Source organism: Sminthopsis crassicaudata, chromosome 5, assembly GCF_048593235.1.
Source record: "Sminthopsis crassicaudata isolate SCR6 chromosome 5, ASM4859323v1, whole genome shotgun sequence".
NCBI lineage: Eukaryota > Metazoa > Chordata > Mammalia > Dasyuromorphia > Dasyuridae > Sminthopsis > Sminthopsis crassicaudata.
The window spans coordinates 92536242-92557832 of record NC_133621.1 but is presented as its reverse complement, the minus strand read 5'-3'; the positions used below and the strand labels follow the sequence as shown (position 1 = coordinate 92557832).

The 21591-nt window shown below is 34.5% G+C and overlaps 1 protein-coding gene across 16 annotated transcripts in view; it reads right to left on the bottom strand.

Annotated features, from left to right (window-relative positions):
• Positions 1–21591, bottom strand: part of EZH2 (enhancer of zeste 2 polycomb repressive complex 2 subunit) — a 110745-nt gene that overhangs the window by 55082 nt on the left and 34072 nt on the right. For 7 of the 16 annotated variants that reach the window (XM_074267604.1, XM_074267616.1, XM_074267605.1 and 4 more), the window contains exons 3-4: positions 17425–17530; positions 10579–10650 (exon numbers count right to left, since the gene is read on the bottom strand). The exons of 1 other annotated variant lie outside the window; for it this stretch is intronic. In XM_074267604.1, coding sequence (XP_074123705.1) covers positions 10579–10593 — 15 coding nt within the window. In that variant the 5' untranslated portion in view covers positions 10594–10650; positions 17425–17530. Of the gene's footprint in view, positions 1–1289; positions 1387–10578; positions 10651–17424; positions 17531–21591 lie in introns of those variants that run through there. 8 more of the 16 variants (XM_074267606.1, XM_074267612.1, XM_074267614.1 and 5 more) reach the window with 2 other exon arrangements.

Below are 21591 nucleotides of genomic sequence, written 5' to 3'. Positions count from 1 at the left end.
GATTTTTGATCTTGGAGGTAGACAACAAGGGGGTGCCACTAGAGCTTTGAGTGCTGTACTTTAGGAAAATCACCCTGGCAACTTAAGTAATGGATGGATTAGAATAGGAACTGACTGAAGTCAAGAAGTCCAATTGCAAGAGTCTAGCAAAATGATGATAAGGGAGTGAATTAGAATGATAGCTGTGGAGAAATGTTGCAGAGAAAGAAATAACAAGATTTGACGAGAGATTAGATTTGTAAGATGAGAAGTTGGAAATGATAGTGAGGTTTGCAGGTCTCGGTGATTGGTAAAATGTAGGTACTCTTGAAAGAAATAGGAATTTCAGGGGAAGGTTTAGGGAGGACAAGCAGGATTATTTACTAGTTAGCTAGAGGATTAGAGAAAAACAATATTATATCATTTATATTTTGATGAGTTTGGTCTTAATTTTATTTAGCATCTATTCAGTTATCATTCTAAGTTGGCCATTGTATTTGGGTTTCAAATGATAAGAGAGTATATGCAGGGCAAGTGAACAGAATGTTAAATTTGGAATTTAAATCCTATCTCTGGATATTTACTAGTTGTGTGACTTAGGGCAAGTCATTTAACCTCTGTGAGCCTCATCTACCTTTATCAGTAAACTGGGAACAATAATATTCAGACTGACTCATGAGACTGCTGTGAGACTCAAAGAATTCTGCACACTTTAAAGTTTTAAAGTATGATACAGTTTATCTTATAATTTTCTTTGGTTGGAATGAAGTAATATTCAAACTAAGAAAGTATGATACCTTGATTAACAAATCCTTTCAAAATGAACCACTTTAAAAAAAAAAAAAAAGTAGACCTAGTCATAGAAGAAGTTCAAAGAGGCTCTTCATCTTTGGGTTCAATTTGTTTGCTGTTGACAAGAGAAGATAGTGATAGTGATTTAGTTATGTCCTAGTAAACGAGCATTTTTAATTCTGAAATCAAGCAAGAAGCAGCTTGGGTGATACTGCTGAACAGGACAGTCGTGAATGATTTGAGATAATCCCTAAAGAAAGAAGGAAGCAATACTCATGAGGAACTTCATACTCTGCAATATGCTTCCATGTCTGCTTGATTGCATACCTGATAAGAAAACAAAGTCATTAGGATTCATGTCATTTCCTCTACTCTGGTAATGACTAAGATCAATCACAAATGATGTGTAAGAAGAGAGAAACAAGAGGCAGGAGAGTTCAGAACCCTCTTTCTGTCCCAGTCCCTAATGATGGAAGAAATTACTGCACACCTCATCACCACTAGCAATAATTGCTTACCAAATGCTATCATCAGGCAGATAGGCACAAGAGTCCTGGAAGTTATCTGTAGTCCTTCCTCTTTATCTCCTTCTCACTCCCAGTCTACCATTCTTACTTTTCCATTCCAGCCTTTAGAGATATCATGCAGAAAAGAATACATATAGTGGGTGGAAGGTGAAAAGAATGTATCCATCTCTGCAAGTTTACCTGCTTACCTTCTCATACAATGAACCAAGTGTAGTTGACTGATCAGGACATGATCTAAAATCAGTAATTCCTCAACTGTGATATTTCTGTCCCTACAATATTTTGCAATACTTGAACTGAAATAAATTTAGACCTAGTTTTCAAAAACCAGCTGTAGTCACCCATGTTTTCTGATATGGCCATCAAAGAATTAGAAGTAGTCAATGGTTGTGGCCTCTAAGAAAACTAGAATTCTTAGATCAACAGCATTGGTTTTTATTTAAAATCCCCTTCTGCATTACTTCACAATAAAAATGTGGTGATCCTTAGATACTTTAAATCCAAGTTGTGTTGGGGTTTTTTTTTTCCTTTCATAGAAATATAAATCCTAGAACAAGATTGTTTCATCCACATTAAAAAAAAATTTTGACCTGTGCATCCACCTCCAATTGTTTTTTTCCAAATCATTAGCAGCTCCATTCTCATCAGCACTGGCCACATTTCCAAAAAGTTTAATATTATACAATGGAACTCAATTTTTAAAAGGATCCAATTACCCAACTTAGCTTATAGTACAAGTTTCTGGGGGCAGCTAGATGGTACAGTATAAACCCAGCCTCACACTTACCACTTCTTAGGTGTGTGACATTGGCAAGTCACTTAACCCCAATTGCCTTGCAATAAGTAAAATGATTTCATTTCACTTCTATTTTTTTTCACAGTCTTAACCAAATATGAAGTTTTTGTCTCAATGACTACTCTGCAAAGAGGAATGCATTTTTATTGCCATCTACACAGCTAAAGGATGCTCCATTTCTATCACTTACCACTTCAATTTCTTATAGCTTTTTGCAAACCATCAAAGGCTGATGCAATTTTATCTTTCTTTTGTTTCTCCTGCATGTTTTATAATACTCTGTACCATAGATACAGATATCCCAACACCTCGTTCTATCTTAGGGTTGCTATGATCATACTGTTCAATTACATCATTTTTTGTTCTAATGATAAACCTCTTCTTTTTTTGTGCTGACAAGTATTTCCATCTGAAGTATTCCTTTTTTTCCATTTTGTTAAAGGCTTTTTTAAAAAAATTAACATGACTGAATAGTATAGCATATACTATATAGTATATAGTAGCACACATAGATAAGTATAGATTGACCTTGGAGTAGCATGTTAAAACCCTTTATTAACTTTCACTAGAACTAAAGAATCTATAGCTTTTGTTACATTCCTAATTTTTCCTCATTTTTTTTTATACCTTCAACAGGGAAGGAAGCTTCTGGTATAGAAACCCCTCCAGAAAAGTTTGGAAATTAATTTGTAATTTACAGTATTAGAGCTAGTTTGGGAGTGGAGGGATGAGAAGTTATAATTATTGATCATGACAAAACCACTAGGTGTCAAAGGCAAAATATGAACTTTGACCTAGCTAGAAGGCTGGGCCCACTATCCATTGCATGTCCTAATCCACATGGTATCTCTTTGAGTTTTATCAATTGAATTCTGACTCATTATAAACAATCTATAATTGTTTATATAATTTATATATTTATAAATATATATAAATTATATAACATATACTAATATATTATATATAAATATATATAATATATATAAAATATATACATGTTATAAATAAATATATAATTATAATTATAAATAATCTAGCATTATTTATAATTTGTCTAAATTAAATTTCACATTCTTCTTACTCACAGTAATTTCAACCTGGCTGTACACTGGGAATATAGGTGATCAAAGAAAGAAGAAAAGGATCCATATGTACAAAATATTTACAATAGTCCCCTTTTTTAATAGCACAGAATACAAAAACACAATAGTCCCTTTTAATCTATAGCAAAGAACTGAAAACTAAAGGGTGCCCATCATCTGAATGACTAAATACTATGGTTTATAAAAGTAATAGAATACTATTCTGCCAATAAAACATGAGAAGATTTACATAAACTAATACAAAGCAAAGTCTGGAGAACCAGGAGAAAAGTAATTTACTTTTGTCTGATCATTTATATTTTTAATGCATATGATTTCATTTTCATATTATTTTCCAATGGAAGGGAGAGAATTTTTAAATTACTAATTTTAATTCTCTGCTCACTTAAAAGAATACTTTCCCTCAAAATAGCATAAAAGATAAAAAAAATTTTTAAATATATGCTCTAATTTGGAAGTATACTCAAAAAGTTATCAAACTGTGCATAACCTTTGATCCAGCAGTGTTACTACTGGGCGTATGTCCCAAAGAGATATTGAAGAAGGGAATCCATATATGCAAAAATGTTTGTGGCAGCCCTTTTTGTAGCAGCTAGAAACTGGAAACTGAATGGTTGCCCACTAATTAGAGAATGGCTGAATAAATTGTGGCATATGAATGGTATAGAATATTATTGTTCTATAAGGAATGACCAGCAGGATGAGTACAGAGAGCCTTGGAGACACTTACATGAACTGATGCTAAGTGAAATGAGCAGAACCAGGAGATTGTTATACACTTCAACAATATTACTATATGATGATCAATTCTTTTGGATGTGGCTCTCTTCAACAATGAGAGGATTCAAATCAGTTCCAATTGATCAGAAATGAACAGAACCAGCTATACCCAGAGAAAGAACACTGGGAAGGAAATGAGTATGGAGCACAATATAGCATTTCTACTTTTTCTGTTATTCTTTGCTTGCATTTTTGTTTTTTTCTTCTCAGGTTATTTTTACCTTCTTTCAAAATATGATCTTTCTTTTACAGCAAGATAACTTTATAACTATGTATACATATACTGTATGTAACATAAACTTTAACATATTTAACATGTATGGGATAGGACCACCTGCCATCTAGAGGAGAGAGTAGAGGGAAGGAGGGGAAAAGTTGAAACAGAATTTTTTTCAAGGGTCAATGCTAAAAAATTATCCCTGCATATGTTTTATATATAAAAAGCTATAATAAAAAAATAATTTTTTGAAGATAAATAAAATTAAATTTAAATTAAAATATATGCTCAGCTGAATGTTGGAAGGGATGTGGGAAAACTGGGATACTGATACATTGTTGGTAGAATTATGAATGGATCCAACTATTCTGGAGAGCAATTTGGAACTATGCTTAAAAAGTTATCAAACTGTGCATACCCTTTGACCCAGTTACTACTGTGATTATATCCCAAAGAGAACTTAAAGAAGGAAAGGGATCCACATGTGCAAAAATGTTTATGGCAGCCCTCTATAGTGGCAAGAAACTAGAAACTGAAGGGATGCCCATCAATTGGAGAATGGCTGAATAAATTATGGTATTTGAATGCTATGGAATATTATTGTTCTATAAGAAATGGCCAGCAGGGTGATTTAGAGGCCTGGAGAGACCTACATGAATTGATGCTAAGTGAAATGAGCAGAATCAGATCATTATACACAGCAACAAGAAGACTATATGATGATCAATTTTGATGGACGTGGCTCTCTTCAACGTTGAGATGATTCAAACCAGTTCCACTTGTGCAGTGAAGAAGAAAGCCATCTACACGCAGAGAATCATGGGAACAGAGTGTGGAACAAAATATAGCATTCTTACTCACCCTATTGTTATTTGCTTACATTTTGTTTTCTTTCTCGGTTTTTCTTTTTCTTCCTTTTTTGATCTGATTTTTCTTGTGCAACAAGATAACTGTATAAATATGTATACATATACTGGAACTAGCATGTATTTCAACATATTTAACATGTATTGGACTAGAGGAGGGGGTGGGAGGAAAGAGGGGGAAATTTGGAACAAAAGGTTATGCAAAGGTCAATGCTGGAAAATTTAGCTATACATATACTTTATAAATAAAAAAGCTTTAATAAAAAAAATCTATATCTATGTGTATGTATATATATGCTCAGGGTTGAACTTCAGGGTTAACGTTTAAGCTCACTGAATAATTTCATTTGTACAATAAAATATACAAGCATCAGTAATGAAATTCAAAGCAAAAATAAAATCAAGTCTCTTGCCTTATTACTTCCCTATTCCTGTTTTCTACAATCCTTCGAGCCATAGCCTCACTGACAAATCTTGTAGTCATTTCAATTGCTTCCCTTTGGCCCAATAGCCAATAAGTTGCCAAATCTTACCAATTTCATTTCTCCAACATCACTTGTATCAGTCCCCTTTTCTCCATTTAACACAGCCACCACTTTAGTTCAGGCGCCTGCCTGAACACCTCTTGCCTGAACGACTGCAATCGTCTCCTAACTGTTGTTCCAAGCAGCACTTTTTGCCACACACCCCCCAAAAAAGGGAAATCAAGTAAATACCTTTTGATCAGGAAATACCTAAAAAAATTATGGCACTAAATATAATTGAACATTATTTTGCTTAAAAAAAAATGAATATGATAATTATAAAGACTAGAAAAACTTACATGAACTGATACAAAATTAAGTTTTAATGTCAAGAAAACAAAACACACAATGAATATAACAATGTAAATGGTGAGAACAACCACTACAAACAAAATTGTTATGTTGCAAAATTTATAAAGAAAAAAAGCTTGGGCCTCTAAGAAACAAAAGATAACTCCCTCTATTCCTTTAACCATGTCAGAAGTCACAAATGTAGAACATAGTACACATCATCAAATTTTTTTCAATACACTGGTCAGTTTGATTATACCTTTTTCCTCTTTTTCTTTTCTTTTTTAAAAAAATTCTTTATTATAAAGAGATGATTCTAACAGGAGGTAGAAGGGAGAGAGATTCAGGGGATATCTAGGCAATGTAAAAATAAAAGTTATCAATAAAATTTGTTTTAAATGACCTTTATTCACAAAGTGGTCAGACCAATATTACTACAATGCAGGCCTATGTCACTTACTCTCTATCTCAGGAAGTTTCCATGACTATTGACTTTAAAATCAAATATGAACTGCTACATTTGGTTTTAAAAGTCCAATCTGACTTGTTATACATTACTCTTCTTCATTGATTTTCAAACTGGCATCACTGGTGTTAGACATACCTAACATTCCACCTCTGTCTCAGGTTTTTAAGGACTCCCCTACCAGTTTGCACTCTCTCATCTCTACTTTCTAGAATCTCTTGCTTTCTTCTGATCTCATGCAAGTTTACTTCCTAAAGAAAGCCTATCCTCATCTCCAATTAGTTACTGGTACCCTCTTCCTAGAAACTACTTTGTAAGTATTTTCTAAGACCAGAGAATATCTTTTTTTTTTTTTTTTTTTTTTGGCCTTAAGTTTCCCAATGATTAGGTAACAACAGGCACTTAGTAAATGCTGAATGAAATAATAAATCATTATCTAACAATGAGATGAACAATGTAAACCTTCCCACTAGAATTATTATTACACTTAACTTTGAAGGTTTCCATGTCATTATCTAAGCCTACAAAACTTGCAGTTATGGATGACAAGATACTGAATTCATAACACCACAGATTCCCCAGAGTTTAACATCACAGTCATGAGGAGAGAAATGTTGATGGTTATTGAAAATTACCCAGCCTGACAATTGCTGACTCAATATGGATAGAATCCTGGACTTATAGTGGAGAAAAACTGGGTGCAAATTCTCCATCACTCAGAAATAATGCTGTATGATGTTGAGCAAGTCACTGGGGCTTTAGCCTCAATTTCATTATCTGTAAAGAGGAGATATTATATGTAAAACACTTTTCAAATCTGTAAGCACTATATAAATATTGGCTACTTTACCCTGTAGTCAAGTGTTCACAACTTGATGTCCCCGAGTATAATGGTCTCTTCTCTGCATGGTAGATGACCCTATACTTGAGATGCTATTTTGAATTTTTATATATATATACATATATATATATATATATAAAATAGTATCATAGCCTATCAGACAATATTATCTAAAATCAAAGTACATATCTCCTTCTTCAGGCACAGGCTTTCAAACAGCATAACTGGTCTTTCTAATTTTCCTTCTACCACTCCCAGACAATAAAACTAATAGAAATATGGAATGAATTACTAAAGGAATAATTTAGGAAAATAACTGAAAGTCTCTTTTTATAGGGATTACAAACTCCACCTCTAAGAAATTAGATCTATATTAAACTTAAGTCCTCTTTATGATGATATCTCTTAATGATAGTTCAGATATACAGTTACAGAATGGATAAGAATAATCCTCAGAAAACTTTATGCCCTAAAGGCAAATAATTTGCCAATTTTTCCCCATCCTTCCTCTGAAGTTTTTCTCTCCTTCTATTCCTCCTCTCAGAATGCTGTCCCTACAAGACCAGATCTCAACTAGGAACTAGCTACTCTTCACTATCTGGGTGCCAAGTACAAAAAAAGGACTGGTCCTAAGTGAAACTCTGATTTATATGAATGCTTAGCTCACTTAATATTAATTTCAAAGAAATCCCAGATAGGGATTTAGGAAGTAAAACCATCTGTTTGATGTATATTTCATATCTTATTCCAACTTTACCCTTTAAAAAAAAAGAAAAGATGATGCAGCAGGAAAAAAACATCCCTCAGAAGAGGTAAACCAACCCACTAAAGTGAACACCCTAGGGAAAAAAGAAAAGAATAGGTGTACATGGAAGGGAAATTCTACTACCACTATTAGACCTGTGACTAGTTAAAGGGGAAAAAAAGACTATATTCTTGAAATCAATGCTCCAGGATTCATGGTTTAAATGCATTTACTTTGTGTTCTGTTACTATCATATCACAAGGCTGAACAGTTGGCAATGAGAATCTGCATGACCAGCTGTCTTAATGTTAAACCAGTCTGTTTGAGAGCTAGAGTACAATAGTTGGGGGAGGGGGAGGTGAGGAGGGGGGAGAGAGGAAAGAGAAAGAACATATTCTGGCCAGAGGCTCCCTTGTGACAGGCTGTCTCTGCTATGAATACCCCTCCTCTTCCTGGTACTTCCTCCTTCCCTCCTGTCCTGCCTCTTTTCTGGAAACCCACATAGCTAGGATCTGTACTTGGAACCTTTTAAGCTATGAAATTTTAGCTTCCCAGTGCATTGGTACCATCCTGTTCATAATCTCACAAGTAGAAAACCCAATAACATTGTGCTTCACTGGGAAAAAAACTCTTGGCTGTCTTCGTCATTCCTTAAGAGTACAGTTTTGTGAGACCATTCAGGTATCCTAAACTAAACAAGGAAGATCCACAAGATGATAGACTAGATACTAACTATGTTAGAAAGGCTTCTCTGCATTCCTCCTAACCTTTCTCCTAAAAAGGTCTCCTACTTTTCTGGAGAAACAACTGCTTTCTTGTTTCTCAGGAGACTATAATCCCAAGAGAGCTGAAGTTCAGAATGAGGCGAGTTTGGTAAGTGATATTAAGGACAACAAGATGAAGAAGACAATATCAGCTGTTTTGCAAGGAAAAAGATCAAGGGAATAAAACTGAGGAAGACAAGATACTGACAACTGAAGAGAGCAAAAAGGCAAAATGGTCTAACAAGAAGAAAATGGCCTTAAGACTGGAAAGAACAAAATAAGAATAACAAGAAGCTGAAGACCAAGATAAATAAGATGAAGAAAAGGACAAATAACCCCTCTTGAAGAGTCCTGATATACTATATCTTCCTATGGCTCTAAAAAGAATCTGACTACTGTAAAAAGATGATACCTCTAAGACCAAGGAGAATGGGAAAGATTCCACAGGGCTGAGACAGCAAAGGTTGCCAATTTCAAAAAAGAACAGAGCATGACTTCTATACACTACAGACCAATGAAATTAAGTTTTATTCCTGGCAAAATTCTGAACTACATTATTAATAAAGATATTTCATAACTATCTTTAAAAAAAAAAAGGAGCATTTCTTCAATGAAATAAATTGGCCTGATTTACTCCCTAGCACTTTAAGATTTGAGCATTTCTTGAACTCTTCTGATGTCTAGTCAATTTCAGTAATAAAAGCCTTCACATTATCAATTAGGCTTACAATTAAGGGGGAAAAAAGGTCTCACTGAAGTAGAATTACAATCAATAGCAGCAGGAAGTCCCTTGTTTACCTCTCTATAGCTAAAATTTGGTATTCACAAGACAATAAACATGTATTAAGTGCTACCTTTCTAAGCAATGAGGATAAAGGATAAAAGTTCGAAAAATGAAAGACAGTCCCTGCCCTCAGAAAACCCTAAAGTCTAAGGGAAGAAGACAACACAAGCTGAAAGTGAGTGGGAAAGAGAAGATAACAGAAAGAATGGTTGAGAAATCAATGAGATAAATACAAAAGTAGTGGAGAGATGTCTGAGCTGAGTTCTCTCCTTAAATAGAGGTTTGTATATCATTAGTCCCATTCCCTTACTCCCCAATAAGAGAAGCAGAGGTAACAAGGAGGTGAAGAACCAAGGCTGAAGAGATCCTACAGGATGATGAATCCTTATGCATGGTGGAAAAGCCAGTCAGAGAAGTTCCAAAGCAGAGCCATCAGGTCAGAAATGAAGATATTAACACAGCTGTAAAGCTTTTGCATTTCCCAACTCTCCTCATATTTATATAGTCCTCCCCCCCCCCAGGCAATTGGGGTTAAGTGACTTGCCCAGGATCACACAGCTAGGAGGTGTTAAGTGTCTGAGGCCAAATTTGAACTCAGGTCGTCCTAACTTCAGGATTGGTGCTCTATCCACTTGGACCTAGCTGCCCCTATATAGTGTCTTAATTAAGGTAGGTTATACATTTGAGAAGCTAAGTGATGTGACTATAGTTCCCTACAGTTAAAAACTGAATCCAAGCAGACAAAATGATTAGAATCCTCCTGGACCTATAGCCAGAAATGCCTGAGTTCAAATCCAGAGTTAGAAACTTCCTAGTCATGTGTGATCCTGGGCAAGCTATTCAACTTCTTTCCGCCTTGCCTGTTTCCTTAACTGTAAAATGGGGACAATAATACCTATCTCTCACAGGGTTGTTATAAAGATCAAAACAGATTATTTGTAAAGTATAATGCCCAATGACAAAAAGACATGACAATCTTCACCTTACCTTAAGTTTCACCAGCTCACCTTAAAATGAGGACTCAATTACCAAAAAAGGGTTTATTTTGTTTTCAAATGCTATTCAAAGGAAGAAAAAAGGAAAGTAGGGACCAGGCATCTCACCTGATCAGTTGGCATATTAACAAACGAAAGCCAAAGCAGAACAATTCAACTGTCTTCCTCTCTAACAGTCATCTAAAATTGGAAAGGATAAAATATTTATTAAGGAGAAGGAATTAAAGAAACAGAGGTGTGAAGGTAAAGTTGGTAGGTGCTTAAGGAAAACAAAAAGAAAGGAAAACCAGACTTGTACATAGGCTTTCTTACTTCCAAAACCAGATCTCGAACATCCTGCTTCTCAAATTCCTAACTTTAAAAACTATAAGGTAATAAAATATCAATTTCAATTACAATCCTCTTCTTCTGTTCTTTGTTTACTGAAATGTTCCCATGTCGATGTTTGTCAAATTGACAAATAAAATTTTTAAATGTTTTTATACTGCAATTGAAGGCCAAGATGAGATAGATGAAGATACGGTAACAAAGTATCTAGTTCTTCAAATGAGTTCACATGAAGTTGACTTTTTATTTCCAAGTACTGAAAGTACTTGTAAAGTACTTGCAGCTTTGAACACAAAAACACATTTTTGCAATTTATTAGACCTCATATAAAATAGGAGAAATCATAAGGTCAAAATGTCCAATTTTTTAAAAAGAAGGTGGGAAGAAGAATGAGATACATTTTGGAAACAAAGTTCAATAAGCCTGATATCAGGCTCCATCTTTGGTCTTGTCCTTTTCATAATTTTATACCCAGTGTTAGATTGAAAACATCAGAAGCTCAACAAACCTGTTTGTAATATGAGAAGATAGCTAATATGCTGAATGACAAAATTAGAGATGATAAAGAAACAAAATCAAAAGCAAAATAAAATCCTCTAGTTAATACAAAGCTATGTAACCTTGATAAATTAGAACCTCTTTGAGTCAATTTCCTAATTTGGAAAATGAAGAGATTAGCCATGTAGAAGAATTAATCTTTTTCTAAATAATTCCATAAGAGGCAGTAGATGGCACAGTGAACAGAGCATCAGCCCTGAAGTCAGGAAGCCTTTAGTTCAAATCTAGCCTTAGACACGCTTAATACTTAGTAACTATGTGACCTAGGGCAAGTCACTTAACCCCAATTGCTTAGAGCCTCTCCTCCCCAAAAAAGAGAGAAAGAGTCTAGGATAAAACTAAGACCCAATGAGTTAGTCATTTTTTAAAAATAGGATTTCATATAATGAAGAATTTGCTAACAAGTCAAAAAATGGAATGAGTTTCTTTATCAAATAACAAGTTTCTCGTTAAACAAAATATTCAAGAAAAGATTGTCAGTGAAAATGTACAATAGGAGTTCTTAACCTGAGTTCTCTAAATTTGGATTTCTTTAAGTATTTCAATATAATTGGGTTTTTTGGTACCCCTATGCACTTTATTTTATGCATTTAAAACATGAGAAGATGTCTATCAGCTTCACCAATCTGTGAAAGTAGTCCTATAGAAAGAGTGGTGCATGGCAAGACTTAACAAAGTCAAGTCTGAATCCTTTCTAAGACACTTGCTAGCTGGGAGACTCTTCTGTTTTCTCATCTGTAAATTGGGAAACACCTCCCAGGGCTGTGGTGACAATCAACTGAGATATACATCAAGTATTTTACGAACTTTACAAAGCTAAATAAATTATCACAATCTCTATGGTTTCCAAATTCTAGGATCTTTACACTATTCAGGACAAGTTACCAATTATCTCAGGCCTTGCAGTTTCTTCATAACTCCAAGCCACCATGAGACTGCAAAGGATAGTAGATAAAGAGTATTGGGCTTGAAGTTAAGAAGATGTATGTTCAAATCTTGACGCAGAAACCTACTACCTGGGTAACTAAGCATGTCATACTCTTGGGTCTTGACTTCCTTATCTGCAAAAAAAGGGAACTGTATCCTAGGACCCCAAAGATCACCTTTCAGTTCTCAATTCATGAACCTATAATTGAGATTTTAAAACACTTTATATCTTTGATCAAATACATAAACAAATCTTTAAGGAGAAACAAAGACTAACATAAATTTGAGCATGCAATTTGAATTTGGAATAAAGAACTCGTAAGTCATTCTCTCTTATACTCTTACTAGGTTAAATTCATGAAATACTTTGTATATCAAATTTAACTCATAAATAAATTATATTTAATATTTTATGTAGCTTTATAGCTCATAATTTTAACTATATTTAAATCATAAATATGGTATGGTGGACAAAGATATGACTTAGGATCTATAGAAGACCAAGGTCCAGTTATACATCTGACTTGTATGGGTATGGACTCTATGACCCTTATGGTATCTTAGGTAACTCTTTTAAGATCATTAAGTTGTAAAGGGGGGGGGGGTAGAAATGCCAAATTACTCTAGTAAAATGATATTCTTTATCGGGAGCTCCCTAAAGAGAAGAAATTCAAGTTTAAGTTTTATTCCTAAAATAATTTCATTTCATAATGGAAAGTGAGCTCAATTTATCATAAATATTTTTAACTTTTAAAATTTGTTTCCTAATCAAATTGTTAATCTTACAAATGAAAAGGGGGATCTTTCCACCAATGAAGAGGAATTTAGAGAAATAATGAGTTACTTTGTCCAACTTTATGCCAATAAATTTGATAACTTAAGTGAAATGGATGACTACCTCCAAAAATATAGGCTTCCTAGATTAACAGAGGAGGAGATAAATTGCTTAAATAGTCCCATTTCAGAAAAAGAAATAGAACAAGCTATTAACCAACTCCCCAGGAAAAAATCCCCAGGACCAGATGGATTTACATGTGAATTCTACCAAACATTTAAAGAACAGCAAGCCCCAATGTTATATAAACTATTTGAAAAAATAGGGGATGAAGGAGTCCTGCCAAACTCCTTTTATGACACAGACATGGTACTGATACCTAAACCAGGTAGATCGAAAACTGAGAAAGAAAACTATAGACCAATTTCCTTAATGAATATTGATGCTAAAATCTTAAATAAGATATTAGCAAAAAGACTTCAGAAAATCACCCCCAGGATAATACACTATGATCAAGTAGGACTTATACCAAGAATGCAGAGCTGGTTTAATATTAGGAAAACTATTAGTATAATTGACCATATTAATAATCAAATTAATAAAAACCATATGATCACCTCAATAGATGCAGAAAAAGCATTTGATAAAATCCAACATCCATTCCTACTAAAAACGCTTGAGAGTATAGGAATAAATGGACTATTCCTTAGAATAATCAGGAGCATATAGTTATGACCGTCAGTAAGCATAATATGCAATGGAGATAAACTGGAACCTTTCCCAGTAAGATCAAGAGTGAAACAAGGTTGCCCACTATCACCATTACTATTCAATATTGTATTAGAAATGTTAGCCTCAGCAATAAGCATCGAGAAAAAGATTAAAGGAATAAGAGTAGGTAATGAGGAAATCAAACTGTCACTCTTTGCAGATGATATGATGTTATACTTAGAAAACCCCAGAGATTCTAAAAAAAGTTATTAGAAATAATCCACAACTTTAGCAAAGTTGCTGGATACAAAATAAATCCACATAAATCCTCAGCATTTTTATACATCACCAACAAAATGCAACAGCAAGAGATACAAAGAGAAATTCCATTCCAAACAAATGTTGAGAGTATAAAATATTTGGGAATCCATCTACCAAAGAAAAGTCAGGAATTATCTGAGCAAAATTATGAAACATTTGCCACAAAAATAAAGTCAGAGTTAAATAATTGGAAAGACATCCAGTGTTCGTGGATAGGCCGAGCAAATATAATAAAGATGACAATACTCCCCAAACTAATCTATTTATTTAGTGCTATGCCAATCAGACTCCCAAGAAACTATTTTAGTGACCTAGAAAAAATAACAACAAAGTTCAAATGGAAAAATAAAAGGTCAAGAATTTCAAGGGAATTAATGAAAAAAAAGTCAGATGAAGGTGGCCTAGATATACCTGATCTAAAGCTATATTATATAGCAGCAGTCACCAAAACCATTTGGTATTGGTTAAGAAATAGACTAGTCGGGGCAGCTAGGTGGCGCAGTGGATAGAGCACCAGCCCTGAATTCAGGAGGACCCAAGTTCAAATCTGGCCTCAGACACTTAACAGTTCCTAGCTGTGTGACCGTGGGCAAGTCACTTAACCCCAGCCTCAGGGGGAAAAAAAGAAAAAAGAAAAAAAAAAAAGAAATAGACTAGTTGATCAGTGGAACAGATTAGGTATAAAGGACAAAAAAGGGTACAACTATAGCAATCTAGTGTTTGATAAACCCAAAGATACGAACATTAGGGATAAAAATACATTATTTGAAAAAAACTGTTGGGAAAACTGGAAATTAGTATGCCAGAAATTAGATATAGACCCATACTTAACACCATATACCAAGATAAGATCAAAATGGGTCCATGATTTAGGCATAAAAAATGAGATCATAAATAGATTAGAGGAACAGAGGATAGTCTACCTCTCAGACCTGTGGAGGAGGAAGGAATTTATGACTAGAGAAGAACTAGAGATCATTATTGATCACAAAACAGAAGATTTTGATTATATCAAACTAAAAAGTTTCTGTACAAACAATACTAATTCAAACAAGATTAGAAGGGAAGTAACAAATTGGGAAAATATTTTTATAGTTAAAGGTTCTGATAAAGGTCTCATTTCCAAAATATATAGAGAATTGATCCTAATTTATAAGAAATCAAACCATTCTCCAATTGATAAATGGTCAAAGGATATGAACAGACAATTCTCAGATAATGAAATTGAAACTATATTTACTCATATGAAAGAGTGTTCCAAATCACTACTGATCAGAGAAATGCAAATTTAAGACAACTCAGAGATATCACTACACACCTGTCAGATTGGCTAAGATGACAGAAACAAATAATGATGAATGTTGGAGAGGATGTGGGAAAACTGGGACACTAATACATTGTTGGTGGAGTTGTGAAAGAATCTGGCCATTCTGGAGAGCAATCTGGAACTATGCCCAAAAAGTTATCAAACTGTGCAAATCCTTTGATCCAGCAGTGCTACTACTGGGCTTATATCCCAAAGAAATACTAAAGAGGGGAAAGGGACCTGTGTGTGCCAAAATGTTTGTAGCAGCTCTTTTTGTAGTGGCTAGAAACTGGAAGATGAATGGATGTCCATCAATTGGAGAATGGTTGGGTAAATTATGGTATATGAAGGCTATGGAATATTATTGCTCTGTAAGAAATGACCAGCAGGATGAATTCAGAAAGGCTTGGAGAGACTTACATGAACTGATGCTGAGTGAAATGAGCAGAACCAGAAGATCACTATACACTTCAACAAAAATACTGTATGAAGATGTATTCTGATGGATGTGAATATCTTCAACATAAAGAAGATCCAACTCACTTCCTGCTGATCAATGATGGACAGAAACAACTATACCCAGAGAAGGAACACTGGGAATTGAATGTAAAATATTAGCACTACTGTCTATCTACCCAGGTTACTTATACCTTCAGAATCCAATACTTAACATGCAACAAGAAAATTGGATATACACACATATGTTATATCTAGGTTATACTGTAACACATGTAAAATGTATGAGATTGCCTGTCATCTAGGGGAGGGAATAAAGGGAAGGAGGAGAAAATCTGGAAAAATGAATACAAGGGATAATGTTATAAAAAAAAAATTACTCTTGCATATATACTGTCCAAAAAAATGTATAATTATAAAATTAATTTTAAAAATTAAAAATAAAATAACATTTGTTTCCTTTATCAATGATGCTGAATTTCATTGTTGTTTTTAAATCTCTTTTTTCCCATTGGTATTTGCCTAGAAAGTTATGTACTACTACAACAAAATTATATGATGATCAATTCTGATGGATGTGGCTCTTTTCAAAAGTGAGATGATTCAAATTCCAGTGGTCTTGTGCTTGAGAAGTCATCTCCAGAGAGAGGACTATGGGAATTGAGTATGGATCACAATACAGCATTTTCACTTTTTTGTTGCTGTTTGCTTGCATTTTATTTTCTTTCTCATTTTTCCCCTTTTTTGATTTGACTTTTCTTGTACAACATGATTTATATAAATATGTATGCATATATTGGATTTAACATATATTTTTACCATGTTTAACATATTGGATTACTTGTTATCTAGGGAAGGAGATGGACAGAAGGGGAAAAAATTGGAGCAAAAGGTTTTGCAAGGGTTAATGTTGAAAAATTATCCATGCATGTCTTTTGAAAACTAAAAAGCTTTAATACAAACAGTTAAAAAGAAAAAAAAAAGAAAAAAAAAAAAAGAAAAGAAAAAAGTTATATACTAATTATACAAAACTTTTTTTTGTTAAATCAGAACATGTGGGGGCAGCTAGGTGGTGCAGAAGGTAGAGCACCAGCCCTGAAGTCAGGAGTATCTGAGTTCAAATCTGGCCTCATACACTCACCACTTCCTAGATGTGTGACCCTGGGCAAGTCACTTAACCCCACACATACAACCTCCTAAATGTGTGACCCTGGGCAAGTCACTTAACCCCAATTGTCTCAGCAAAAAAACTAAAAATCAGGAACATGTAACTGCTCAATAATATTTTAATGTTAAAACATTATAAATTTACTCCTTTCACCATGACAAATCTAAAATTAAAGGCCATTTAACCACTGAACAAATAAGAATAAAATACATAGGCTATGTTCTAGCTTTCTATATCATTCTGAGAAAAATTAATGAGAGTATATTTAGAGAGCACAGAATCCCAATAGGATGTAAACTGATAGAGGAAAACTACTTCATTTGTGCTACTGTGTTCCCAGAGAGCCTTATTGCAGAGCAGGCTCATATTGAATATATTTGTTAACCATGAATCGCTGACACTTACCCCTCAAGAGGAATCAGAAGACTCTGATTCCCGTCCCAGCTCGACTACTGACTTTGCTGTAGGACCTTGGCAGTCACTTCACCTCTCTGGGCCTCAGTTTCCTCATCTGTAAAACAAGGAGCTGGGATCAGATGGTTTTTCAGGTTCCCCTTGAGTTCTCATGCTCTACATTCAGCCATATGCAGGACTTTTGTCCTGACATTGAAGGATTCCATGGTCTTACATAGCAAAATACAAGAACAACCTGCACTCAAGCCCTGACACTACCAGAAATTCTTACCTGTGGGACCTAAGCAAAGTTATTTAACCTTCCTGAACATCAGTTTCCCCATGTGCAAAACAGAAATGCCAATATACTATCAATAGCTAGATTTAAGGACAGAGTCAACAAATGTAAATCAAATTTTAAATTATATAAGCATCATTGTTATATAAGACACACTTTTTGTCTTTTACTTGTAGCAATCCCAGGTCCTTTACTATACAGTTTCTTAAACTTCAATTCATAACCCCATATGAGGCCTCATATCTGAATGTGAGAGTCACAAATTGATGATTAACAATACAAGTCTGATTTACTTATTTTATATGCCCATATACTTCACATAAAAATTTCTTGGGAGGTAGGGGGAGGGGAAATGGGTCACAAATGGAAAAAGTTTAAGAAATCTTGCTCTACTACATTTCTTTGGGTTTATTCCCTTGGACAAAAATTCACCTATTCTTAAAGCTTTAACTATCACCTGTATGCAAATGATTCCTAAATTTCTGACAGTCTCATATTTTTAAAAGTTTACAAAGTATCTTCATCTAAAGGAAACCTAATATGATGAAATTTCTTAACTCTATTCCATAAATCAACCTTCTTCTAGAGCTGATCCTTGAGTTGTTTTTATTCCCCAATCTCATTTTTCATCAAACCCATTCTTCCAAATTCTCTCATTTTGATTCATGTCATTTCTTTCCACTTCTAAAGATACTACCCTACTTAAGGTCATCATCAATTCAAAGCCATATCCCACTAAAGTTAGTCTCTCACACAATGGTCTATCCCAACTTTAATCAATCTTTCCCCTAGTTACAAATATTCAAGCAGTATTTTCATATGCCCTGATCTAGAATTTCCAATGGCACCTCCACTATTTCTTACTCGTTCCTCCTCCCACTCCAACCTAACATATTCTGAAACTGCCACAATGCAGATATAGAGTGGGACACTTGTACTTAAGAACAATATAAGATCTTAGGTGTGCTGTGCAATCATGGGGCAAGGTGCTGCCAAAATCACACTATAAGTTTAGAAAAATTGGTTGGAAGCATAGGAAGCATCGCCAGATCTTGGCACTAAAAGGATCTTGAGGTGGTGATATCTAAAATAGAAAAATTGAATAGTTAGGACTGTCAGTCATGAAGCTGAATGGACATCAGCATGTTTAAAAAGGATCTTGAGGCAAAACTAGAAACATACTCAACTCTCAAGGAACAAGCAGCAAGTCAAGTATGGAGTTGGGAACTAAAATGCAGTACTGAATGGGTTGAGCTTGGCCAAGTAAATTATAATTTGCTTCACTTGATAATAAAACTTTTTAAGCCTGGCCTTAGCTGAACCCACCTTTTAGCTTCCCTATAATTCCCTTCCCCTAGACAGCATCTATTACTTCTGTCACCCCATTAACTCTGATTAACTTCCATAGCAACCACACTAACTACAAGGCAGTGAATAACTGCCTACTACATATCATAGTAAATCTAAACATTTCCTAACCCTCCACCAACCCTCCCCTCCCAAGACTTTTGCCCTTCCAAATCCATCTCAATATTAACCAATAAAGGCCTTATATTACACACACACACACACACACACACACACACACACACATACATACACATACATACACACACATATACAATACTATGTACACATCTCACTTGCTCTCACTTTTTTGCCTTTTACCATATCATTCCTATTGCCAGAAATATTGTTGTTCAGTCATTTTAATCATGTCCAATTCTTCACGACCCCATTTGAAACTTTCTGGAGTATGTTGCCATTTCCTTCTCTAGCTCATTTTACACACGAGGAAACTGAGGCAAACAGGATGAAGTGACTTGCCCAAGGTCATACAGCTAGTTTATTTTAATAAGCCAATAACACAGGAAGACAAGACCTAACACACTATATCCTCTGTACTACATCTTCCTCCAATCCGGTCTAGTATCCAGTGTTTCTGTATCCAATATTTCAGTTTAAAATTCACTTCTTTGGGGATATTACCAACATTAATTCCAAACACTGTAACTTCAGATCTCTTCCACCTATTTTTCTTTGAACTTATTAAATATTTCTTTGGAATTGTTCTCAGGTACTTGTTTTTAAAATATGAACTTAATTTTAAACAATGACCCCACGGATTAAATTTGTATTTACAAATCAATTAAACTTTAAAAGCCTTTGAATAAGCTTTCACATCTTACGACCAACAATATGTTGTTTACGAGAGCACATTTAAAATGATACACATAGATTAAAAATAAAGGATTAAAAAAAAAAAAAAAAAGCAGAGGTAGCAATCATGATCTCCAGTAAAGTTAAAACTAAAACAGATTCAATTAAAGGACATAACAGGGAGATTACATTGTGGTAAAAAAAAAATACCATAGATAATAAAGAAAGTTCAATATTAAACCTAAGTGTACCAAATGCTATAGCATCTAAATTTTAAATGCTAGTTAGAAATAGAGAGCAAAATTATAATAGTAGGGGACTTACATCATTCACCTCTTAGAACTAGATAAACCCAACCAAAATAAATAAATAAATAGTGAAGAAGTTAAGGAAATGAATTTCATATGATAGATATCTGCAGAGAACTGAATCGGAATAGAAAGATATATACCTTTTTCTCAACGGTACATGGTACCTTTACAAAACTCAACTATATATAAGACAAATACTGAAATGAGCCAGAACTAAAAGAACATTCTATACAGTAAAAACCAATGCTGTTCAAAGAAAAACTATGAATAAGTTATCCTGAGTATTATACTTATATCAACTACAAAAGACCTATAAAGGAAGATGCTTTAAGAGAAATAACTGATAAACAGAAGTATAGTTTGGTTTATACATAGACACACACAAACACACATCTGGGTCAAATGGTGGCCTCTTCTGATATAAGGGGGGGAGAGAAGGAAGAGAGTTTGTAATTTAAAATGTTACCCCCCAAAAAAATTAATTTAAAAAAAGCAGCAATAAAATACTTTCCCTATAAACTTAGAACAACCTCTCTCACAATTATATATTAAAATCATTTTGGAAGAGAGTGGTCATACATAGGAATATTCATGGAAGGTTACAAATGTGTATAACTTGTACATATTTTATACTTCAGGAAGTTGAATCTCTCCCTTAAGTTTAGGTGGGCATTCCCTAAACATTCCTATTTTCTGCTGGCTAGATTATACCTAATAAATCTTCATTTCAAAAGGCTATCTTCCCAACAAACTGTTAAGGTTCTATGAATCAGAAGTGACTCAATTTCTTAATTCCAAAATCTTTTCATCTCTCCCATGCAGATAAGTATGGGAAGGAGTAGAGGAGAAACAAACAAAACAAAACAAAACAAAAATTAAGCCTCAGAGGCAAAGTCTGCCAGGAGGTGGCACTTGAGATGGCACTTGAGCTGAGCCTTGTAGGGAGTTTAAAATTCCCAGAAACAGGTCAAGAGAGAAAGCATTCCAAACATGAGGCATACCTATGAAATAGCATGGAGGTAGGAGATGGAATGTCTCATACCTAAGAATGGTAACTAAGCCAGTTTGGCTGGAATATAGAATGTATATGGGAGAGAAACTTGAGATAAGCCTGAAAAAGTAAGGTGAAGCTCATCTGTGAAGGGCTTTAAATTCCAAATCAAAGTATTTGTATTTTATCCAAGAGGCAAGCTACAGGGAGGGAAGGGAAGAAACTTTGGGCAGGGAGAGACATCAATTAACAGACTACTGCAAGAGGTAATAAATGTATGCATGAACTGGGAAGGTAGGTGCATGATAAGGGGGGGGGGGGAACCCTGAAGTCAGGAGGCCGTGAGTTCAAATTTGACCTCAGACATTTAACAATTCCTAGCTCTGTGACCCTGGGCAAGTTACTTAACCCCAACTGCC